Source organism: Salmo trutta, chromosome 5 (assembly GCF_901001165.1).
Source record: "Salmo trutta chromosome 5, fSalTru1.1, whole genome shotgun sequence".
NCBI classification, from domain to species: Eukaryota; Metazoa; Chordata; class Actinopteri; order Salmoniformes; family Salmonidae; genus Salmo; species Salmo trutta.
Window position 1 is genome coordinate 9,829,020 of NC_042961.1, and position 10,950 is coordinate 9,839,969.

At 38.7% G+C, this 10,950-nt stretch overlaps 1 protein-coding gene across 1 annotated transcript; it reads right to left on the minus strand.

Moving 5' to 3' along the window:
• Positions 1-2,831: 2,831 nt before the first annotated feature.
• On the minus strand, positions 2,832-7,172 carry vip (vasoactive intestinal peptide). The gene is made up of 6 exons (XM_029752463.1): positions 6,819-7,172; positions 6,132-6,236; positions 5,478-5,582; positions 5,045-5,176; positions 4,751-4,853; positions 2,832-4,458 (listed from the first exon to the last, which is right to left on the minus strand). Coding segments are annotated over exons 1-6 (456 nt in total). The 5' UTR covers positions 6,821-7,172; the 3' UTR covers positions 2,832-4,449.
• Between the last annotated feature and the right edge of the window lie 3,778 nt (positions 7,173-10,950).

The window sequence follows — 10,950 nt, forward strand, 5'->3', positions numbered from 1 at the left end:
ACACACACACACTGTCCATTTGTCAATTTAAGGTAAGGATGGGTCGCTTTAGTGGTACTGCAGTCTTCCAATTACTATCCATAGCCAGTGAGAGCAATCAGTCAGAGATCATATTTAAAAATGCTGGACCTGACCGTCCTTGAGACTCTTTTTTTTACTCTCAGAGGGCCTGCAGGGCCATTAAGATCAACAGTATTGACAGTTAATGAGTGTGGCCTCTCCACAATGCAGGGAATAATCACATATCATTTGCTTTACAATGGGGAGTGGACACACACACAAATGCGCACACACACACACGTTTCACTTATTGGGGATTGATTGAATAGGCCCCTACACTCTTAGATAAAAGGGTTCCAAAAGGGTTCTAGGCATAGGATAATCCTTTTTGCTTCCACATAGAACCCTTTTGGGTTCCATGAAAGGGTCCTACATTGAACCCAAAAGGGTCGTACCTGTAACCAAAATGGTTCTACCTGGAACCAAAAAGGGTTATTCAAAGAGTTCTCCTATGGAGACAGCCGAAGAACCATTTTAGGTTCTAGATAGCACCTTTTTTCTAAGAGTGTATGGTTGACCACTTTATTCAACTGAAAGTTTTTGTGTATTTGTTTGCTGTCCTTAGTCACCGCCATGGTGATTTGCCTTGCCCAAAGCACCTTAGCAATGATGAGAATGTGATGTGACAAATTGAGATGCATGGGGCCGGGCACAAACTTTATCAGCATTCTGTCTCCTCAAATATTTCTGTTTGCCCTGCCTTCAGAGAAGGTGGTTGTTGGTGACACCAAAAAGATGATGTAAAACAGGTTTTAGGATGTTATCTGGTCAAAAGAAAATCTGCACAGCACTTCTGCATTTGATTTAGCTATACTTATTGTTGGAGTTGCTGTTTCCTGGTCATTAAAAGCTTTGACATAGATGCAAGTTGACAGTGATTTGGACTTATTTTTAAATTTGGGATCACACATAAGTCCTGGCTAACAGTAATATAATTTAATTTGGACTCCCCCTCCCAGCACATTGCTTATGACATTTATGAGTCAAATATCCTGTGCCATTTCGACACTTGTAAACATACTGAGTCATGACTTTTGTGGCACGTTTTCACACTGGCTTACTGATTCCAACATAGTGAGCATCCATCTCAACATGATGTAGGAAATATGACAGTGTTTTCTGTTCATATTAGTTTAACATCGCCATGTAAGAGAGTCAGTGAACACTTTTGGTAACACTTTACTTGACACCCAGCGTCATAACACGTTATGACACGGTCATAACCATGTCATAGCAGCTGACATAACTTGTCTTAACCTGTTATAATATGGTCATAACACTGTCATGACCCATATATTTAGACTTGTTGTGACATATATTGCTGGTTAGGGCCCCCTCATAAAAGTTTAAAAGGCCACAGAACCTACCACAGTAGTTATTTTATGGGTGATTCTGACACCTACATTAGAGTGCCAAAGCCCACAAAACCTACCACACAAGGCAAAACATTTCATTACACCTTAGCCTACTTGTCAACAGTATGTTTAAAATGAACCCATTTAAATTATCATCATAATTGCGCACACATTGATGTCAGACATGCACCTACCTCAATGCTCTGTTGCTGATGACTGGGATGAACGCAGGAGCAGATTTCAGGAGCAGGACAAGACACCCTCTTTTCTGACTGATGAATGACATAAGGGCATGTACGTGATAGGCCTATCTGGCTTATATGATTATGATGGTCATAATGCTTCTTGATAGCGTCATAAAGTGTATTTTCTTAGTCCAAGTAAAGTGACAAGATTGTCATAATGCTTCTTGATAGTGTCACAAAGTATATTATCTTGGCCAAGTAAAGTGACACAGGATGGTCATAATGCTTCATGACAGTGCCATAAAATGTATTTTTATTTTTTATTTTTTAAGTTATTTAAAGTACTATGAAAAAAAACATCACTGTAAAGAATTCAATACAACAACAAAGGATTTAAGAACCCACTTTCAAACAAAAGGAAACTTTTTGACAGGGAAAAAACTCATTTGAATAAATGTGTGTTTTGACACTCATATGTAGGTGTCATAACCAGCATAAAATAACGCAATATATGTCAGAACAGGTGTAAATATATGGGTCATAACAGTGTTATGACCATATTATGACATGTTATGAGCGTGTCATAACATGTTATGACACTGGGTGTCAAGTGAAGTGTTACCACACTTTTTACTTGTCGAAGAAGAGAGCACAATCTTTTCAAGGAGGAACGATATTAGATCTTCTTATATCGTGCCAGAAACTATACAGTGAACTAAGTGCAATGTACAATACAGTATAGTCAATGACACAGTCCTTTTCACTCCGATTATTACACTTAGCTTGTTAGGAGGCCAAGGAGGTCATCAAATTAGACCTGGCACTGATTACAAGATGGATTGAACAGAGGTGAACCTACAGTGAGGTGGACACACTCCTGTGTCATATGTAACCTACATACTACTATATACAGTAAGTCTGAGGCCCATGCATACTACAAAAACAAGATGACTTTGATCAATATACTTACTATGTAACTGTAAATAACAACCAGATTTTTACCAAAATATATCAATGCTTCATAATGCAAATTGAATATGGCCATTGCAATTGAAATTGTAAGCGTATCGGTGAGAATAGAGGTGTACACGAATGTCATGTCTGTTCAGGTCCCTTTTGGTATAAATTGCTCTATCTGAAAGCTAAATGTAGATGTAAAATCCAAGGCTATTCTTTGTTATTCATTATGACAGTTCAAATCTTCAATAATGGCAATCACACATAAAAACAATTGCACAAGTATACGTCATTTTATTCACTGAATATATTCGAAGTTACATTAGTTCAGAAAATGTACCAATAATTATGTGGAAACAATTTCTCAGTCATCTTTGTCACAGTCCTCTCATAACTGTGATGATTAAAATACAGTATATGGCTTATCTACAGTATGTCCGTTGACATAAATTCATGTTAATGTTTATCTGATATTCTATGCTTTGTCTCATGTCTTTGAAGTGAATAATACTTTTTTGAAAAGGAGATACCTGCCATTATCTAGTTTGAATATTTCCACTGTGTAACTGAGACTGAGAAGGTCATTGCTTTCAAGTTCTTCTCTTTGTTGTGCTGATTTGATAGCAAATAACATGCTAATTTGTCACATTGGCATGAAACTGATCAATTCATTTCAAATGCTATGAAGTTGATATTCATAAAATCAAATGTAATAGTCTTTGTTTCCCATCTTCATTCAGCTGAGCAGGTCATCAAAGCACGGGTTGAGTGCAACTGTAAGTTTGACGTAATTTGTAAGTAACTTGTTTTTTACATGAAAATAAATAATCAACATCAATATCTACTTACAAAATTACTCAGCTTTGAAAAATAAATGGACATATTTTATTTGGTGGACGGTTTCACAGAACTAAATGCTCTAGGTAAGTTTTTGCACAAGGTATAGCGTTGTTCCACATGGATATAAAGTGATTATATGCATCATAGCCGCTCTAAATGTGGTCCTCTTCTGTTTAAATAGAAGAAGCAACAAGCTTTATACTGATATAGAGTACCATCAGCTTAAACAGAAGAAGTAACAAGCTTTATACTGATATAGAGTACCATCAGCTTAAACAGAAGAAGTAACAAGCTTTATACTGATATAGAGTACCATCAGCTTAAACAGAAGAAGTAACAAGCTTTATACTGATATAGAGTACCATCAGCTTAAACAGAAGAAGTAACAAGCTTTATACTGATATAGAGTACCATCAGCTTAAACAGAAGAAGTAACAAGCTTTATACTGATATAGAGTACCATCAGCTTAAACAGAAGTAACAAGCTTTATACTGATATAGAGTACCATCAGCTTAAACAGAAGAAGTAACAAGCTTTATACTGATATAGAGTACCATCAGCTTAAACAGAAGAAGCAACAAGCTTTATACTGATATAGAGTACCATCAGCTTAAACAGAAGAAGTAACAAGCTTTATACTGATATAGAGTACCATCAGCTTAAACAGAAGAAGTAACAAGCTTTATACTGATATAGAGTACCATCAGCTTAAACAGAAGAAGTAACAAGCTTTATACTGATATAGAGTACCATCAACTCTATAGCAGTATAAAGCTTGTTTAGAATGCATTTATTGAACTACCATTTACAGAGTCCTGGACAAAGCAAATCTATCTAATCCCAGGTGGACATGTATAATATTTACTGTGGCCTACATCTTTAGACCAATATTTTTTGTTTTAGTATATCTTATATACAATGTAAACATTCACTTTATACTGTAGAGATAACCACACATGACTTTTAGCCCGTTGTTGAAGAACTGAAATATTGTTTTGAATGGCAGATCGAAGAGGTTGACGATTGAGGTCGTCGCACCAGTGGGTCTTCTTCAGAGTGGCTGAAAAAGACAGTTGAAGAAGAGGGAAAGATGGAGGGCGAGAGGGAGGGAGAGATATTTGATTATTGATCAGAATACAGAGTTTCAGATCATGAGAAGACGTGATGAGGGCATTCATTTAGTGGAAACATTCTACTGTATTGCCCATAAGCTTTCATTAGCTGGGCTCCTGTTGTAGAATGTAAGTATTCCTATGGGTATATGCACAGTATGTTGTTAGCCGTGCAAAATAGATGGGGGGGGGGGGTGAAACTGAATGGGAATGGAGGAGGAGGAGTGAGACTGAACCTACCAATTGGAAGTTATTAAGAAGGTGATCTACGTTGACGTCATCATAGCTCTCTTGAAACGAGGGCTCACTTCTGGATTCTTCTTGCATGGGAGGGTCTTCTTGACTGAAAAGAGAAGAAGGATACATTGTACTTCTGTCATACTGGGGAGAGACCCTGCGAACATGCACATCCTGACATACACATGCATGCACACTCGCAAACACACCGCACACACACACACACACACACACACACACACACACACACACACACACACACACACACACACAATCTATAATTGTACTTGTTCCCACCTTCTCTTTCCTGTCAGAACCGAGTTCAGATATTTCTTTACAGCCATCTGTTTGCGGAAGCGACTGTAGTTGTCTGTGAATATGGCATCTGAGTGGCGCTTCACTGGTACCTGGTCTTCCATCATGTCATCACTGTGAAAAATGAACCACAACACATTTTAGTCCATCATGACAAATCTCTTACAATTACAACAAATTAGGTTATTAACAGTTTTTAAGGCAGATATGCTAATACAACATTGTTAGGGATATATCAAAAGGTTTTCACTGAGAATAAAATCACAGAAATAGGTTACAGGAGGACAATTTTATGGAATAGATATTTCTGTTTTCTGCTGAAATTGTTTGAATTTGAAAGGCGCTCTATTCGCGTTAAATAGGGAAACCAAACTGCGCGCGATAATCTGAACGAAAAGCATAAAATAGAGCCTACCTGACTCGCTTTCCGATCAAGGATTCCAGGTACCGTCGCGCCGATAGCTGTCCAAGAAGTTTGCTGTATCCACTAGTAAAGAGACCGTCTGCGTGTCTCGTCGGTCTGCCAACAGATTAAAACGGTTATTAGTCACCGTGTGTAGCAAAAATCTATATTAGGGTAAAAAAAATGTGCCTATGTCGATTACTCTCAGACAATACAAAAATAACATTTGTTGTCATGAGACGGACAGACACTTTTAAATTCGTTTTTTTGTGTCCTCTCTGGTTATGCTAACATCCAAGATTATATTGGAAGAAATGACCACGTTCCACTGATTATTCATTTCTTTCAAAATAATATCCACTTAGGCCTACATGAAAGTAGCCTAGATGACAGAACATAAAACATGATTTCTCAAGACTTAAATATTATTGTTAGAAAGTAGTTTTGTACTAGGATATAGTCGATTAATTAATTAATTGTTTATCATCGTGTTTATTCATAACCCCAGAGTAAGAATACGTTAGAACACTTTAACATTGTATAAGTTAGTATATCGTTGCAGTTCTTGAACTCTTTGGCAAAAGTAACTATTGATGCTCTTTTAGTCATGTCCTCTTGCACATAAATAATACATCTTTAAATGAGTAATAGCGGTATTATTCCTACCTCATAGATGCATATGGAAAACACTGAGTCCGGGAATATAGCACACTGCACAGGGCTATCAGAAAAAGGAGCTGGGAGCCGTTCCTTTGTAACATCGCTTTATACCTGTAAAGGGAGATATGGTTTTATTCACTACTGTTGCTTTCACATAGCCTACATTCTTATAGTTAATGTGAAAACAACTACATTTCTCAAAATCCTGCTTGCCTTGTTATTCGGTACCACTTTACAAGCAGGACAAAAGTTTCCTCAAGACCTTCTCTTTTTATTGTATTGTAAAGGAATAAGAGTAAACCACATGAGTAAACAAGTTTGCCGATTGTGCTAGCCAGTGCTACCAGAACAAAATTACGTTGAGAATGAAGACAAATGCGCAATTGCGCACGTATCCAGTTAGTTAGGACTTGGTTTCAACCTTTGTATGAGCATTTGTTTGCCCTCAAATACAATTGCCAATCACAAATCAATCTTATATTTGGAATCCATAACTATTTAAAGTTATTAATTTGCTAGAAGATGGACACAATGACTTCTAATGACTCCAAATATGTTTATGTTTGATTGCAGAAGTAAAAACACATTGTGTAGTTTATGGAATTAGAATATGATGTGAAGCCTAACTGAAAATAATATCAAACAAATAGCATAATTATCTCAAATAAATAGCATCATTGGAAAAAGTCTTACATTTGCCAAAATGATCCGCTGTTCTGCTCGGGTACCGGGTGCTGTCCAAGGTCTTGAAACGCTTTGTGGCTGTATCTCCTAGAGAAGTCACGGAACACTGTTCAAAACCTCAGATGCTTCTTCAACTATCAGCGTCTCTTACTATACCTTCAACCCTTCCCTCGTTTTATACTTCTGAATACTTTTCGTCAAGCAGAAAGGCAGACAGATTTAATCAAGGTTGATACGTCAATGACGTTCGTCATTGGCTTGTTCGCATGCTCAGCCGAACCAGCCCTACGGTAAAACGTGATTTTGCTCATACAAAAAGGACTTATTGTATATCATGGGTGTTGACTCAACTTATGTTATCCCTAGATGCTGTACCACTTGCATTGGTAGGCCTAATAGGGGTAAACACAGGCAGCCCAATTCTGGTATTTGTTAAACTTATTGTGAGTGGTATCAGATCTTTTCACGTCAGATATTTTTCAGAGCTGATCTGATTGGTCAAAAGACCAATTAGTGAAAAAAGATCAGAATTGGGCTGCCTGTGTAGCAGCCTAAGAGAAATAAACAGTAAAAATATATATTTTTTCTATTTAGTAAGCAAAGTAAATATAATATTATACACAATGTGACATCTTGGACTATATAACTCCCTCCGAATGGTTGTAAAGTGTCTGTATGACAGACATGAAGAAAAACAAACTACATGAAACCATAAATCCTCTTATCAGTTTCAGCACCAATATCTCCTTCCCTTTCTCCTTTTCCACATTCTCTCTCCACCTCTCCCATCTCATCACCTTTTTTCTCTATATCACTCTATCCTTCTCCTAACCACCCTTAGTCCCACTGCTGCCTATTGCCTCCCACAATATAATGACATTAAACGTTGACATTCCCTTACTCAATGCAGATGAAAGGCTCAGTTGATACAGATGTCAGATGCTCTCATGGAATATACACGCGTGTGAGTATAGGCCCACTTCCATTTCACCAGAACAAATCACATACAAGTTCATCATCTCCTCATTAGGTTTAACTAGATAAAGATTCACACAGATGTTCTGATTTTAGAGAGTGCATTGAACAGAGTTGTTCCCAGAGAGAATTAATATTATAGATGTTGTGATCTTATTGTTAGTCTGGTAGATGCAATACTGGAGGGCTGTTGTGCTGGAATGTTGGTGGTTCCATGGGAAAATAGATCAATCCATGTAGAACATATCTCAAGACTCAAGTACTGACCAATGTGTTTCCATAACCCATCATTTGTTTGACACTGGTTAATTTGAGTGATATGCTTCAGGATTGAGCCACTGTGTTGTATTTCAGCATCTGGATTCAGTATCAGCATTGGACTCTAATTCAGCTGTACTGATTCTCAGCGTTGGGTCTCATTGAATGCATCTCATCTCTCCAAGACTGGGTGGTTGTAATAGCCCTATCTCAACCAGGAGCCTCTGGAAACCTAATCACAATTGTAATGTAATCATGCCAAACATAAAGTTGATTAGGGACAAAGGACTGGGGAACATGCTCATTTAATTGACAGCTATGATTTGAAACAGAGTCTGGTAAGGACTCCTTATACAGGAAATGTATGTGTTATTTTGAAGGAATGTGCAGAATTGACAAGTTCCTATGTTTGAGCCAGTTAAAAGATCCACAGAAAACTACAACATTGATGAAACCATCATTTTGATGTTAAATTCCTCTAGATTAGAAGTTAACTCTCAGCCATCCAGCAATAAAGCCAGTCAGCATCACATCGCATGCTTAGGACCCTGGGACTGAACACCTCCCTCTGCAACTGGATCCTGGACTTCCTTATGGGCTGACCCCAGGTGATGAAGGTAGGCAACAATACCTTCGCCACACGAACCCTCAACACGGGGGCCCCACAGGGGTGTGTGCTTAGTCCTCTCCACCACGCATGACTCCAACACCATCGAGGGGGTGGAATCACTGCTTGGTATGGCAATGGTACCGCCCTCGATCGCATGACACTACAGAGGGGGGTGCAGACAGTACATCACTGGGGCCGAGCTCCCTGCCATCAGGCGGTGTGAGAGGAAGGCCCGGAACACCGTTAGATACTCCAGCCACCCAGGCCATAGACTGTTCTCTCTGCTTCCTCAAGGCAAGCGGTACCGGTACATCAAGTCTGACTCCAACAGGCTCCGGAACAGCTTCTATCCCCATGTCATAACACTACTAAATAGCTAACTAAATAGGTAACATTTTGGCTACATGGACTTTCTGAGTTGACCTTTGTATTTTATTCTTATTTTTGCACTGTCTTTATGCACACTCACAGGGCCCTAACACACACACTGACACTGCAACCCACATACAAACACTCAGTCCATAATTTTATAATATTATGTGTGTGTGTGAGCAAATGATGGAGTGAGTGTTTGCATGTGTGTTGTAGTGTCAGTGTGCGTTTTACTGACTCTACACACACACACACACACACCCACTCACATACAATCATAATATACGCTGCTGCTACTTTGTTTATCATATATCCTGATGCCTAGCCACCTTACCTCTATGCATATCTACCTCTTTCACTCCAGTATCCCTACACCCGGCAAATATGGCACTGGAACTGACCCTGTATGCTTACTTACTTTATTGTGCTCTTCTTATTTCTTATTTTCATATCGCGTGTGTTTTTGTTCAACCTTGTTATTTTTAGTATTACATTGTTATTGATTACTGCAAGAAAGGCATTTCACTGTACTTGTGCATGTGACATTAAAATTTGAAACTTGAAATGGAAACTTGAATACATTATGCAAGCAATAAAGTTAATCCTCCATAACGCTTCAATACCTAATTGACAGAATACGCAACAGAAAATACCTGGCCCTGAGTCGGATGCTGGGGAATACCCCAGCTTGTTAGAGCCTATTGTGGTTTAGATTATCTGTCCACTGAACACTGGAGATGTGTTTGTTGCCAAATTGGCACTGACAGACTGATTTATGGGCCAGGATCCAATATGACAGACATGGCCTTCATGGTGAGTCAGTTTTATGTAGTTTGCTTGAGGAACTCACGACCCAGTCGATGACCTTATCGCCAATCTCATGTGTTCCCTCACCAGGTTAAAGGTCCACCTGGATCTTATGAGTATTGGATCATCTTATAGGGCAGGGGTACTCAACTCTTACCCTATGAGGTCCGGTGCCTGCTGGTTTTCTGTTCTACCTGACAATGAAATGCACACACCTGGTGTCCCAGGTCTAAATCAGTCCTTGATTAGAGGGGAACAATGAAAAAATGCAGTGGAACTGGCTTTGAGGTCCAGAGTTGAGTTTGAGGGTTATAGAGGAAATTAGATGGCAAAACTAGGTCCAATAAATCAAGACTGAGGGAGAGGATTTTCTTCAGAGTGGAGACCATGAACAGTATGTGTCATCTTCCCTTTCACTGGCAAACCAAGGGCAAATTGAACATGGAAATTGAACATTTACAAATATAGATCATTGGTATGTTCTAAATTGTGTACTTTGTTTTATTTAAAGAAACAATCCCCATTTCATTCAAGATCTCAACTTTGATAAGCTACTGATTTGTAAAAATATTGAATTTAGGCAATACAAAACCATAACTTTGATCTTAGGTTTCCAAATGGGCCCAAATACAACACACACTGTAGGCTGAGGGTACACCTTATTTTGGGCCCCTGGGGGACCTGTAATCACAGTCCTGTTTTAGGTTGAAATCCCTGTAATGGATCAATTAAGCAAACAGCTCGTCATAGCATCCTAACTAATTCTGTAAATACATTTGTGTCTCAAGCCACATGGAAGCCATTAATGCCCAGTAATGGTCTCAGTGCTTCATTAGTCCAGTAATCAAAGGCCCAAACCACCCTACAATGCCCCTGGGACCTTAAGTCATCAGATCCAATCACATTACATCTTTGTCTTTCTGGGCTGATCTCAGAAGTAGAGTCATGTTTTGCATTTCCTTCAATACTAACAAGATAAATAGTGTATTTAAGGCATGTCATTCAACTCTGTGAGGAGTTGGTTCTCTGGATATTGTCTATCTGTGACAGTCAGAGAGCAGGAGAGTGTTCACAGGTGAAATTCTCTCATGCCTTTGTCAAAAGAATTGTACAGTAGAA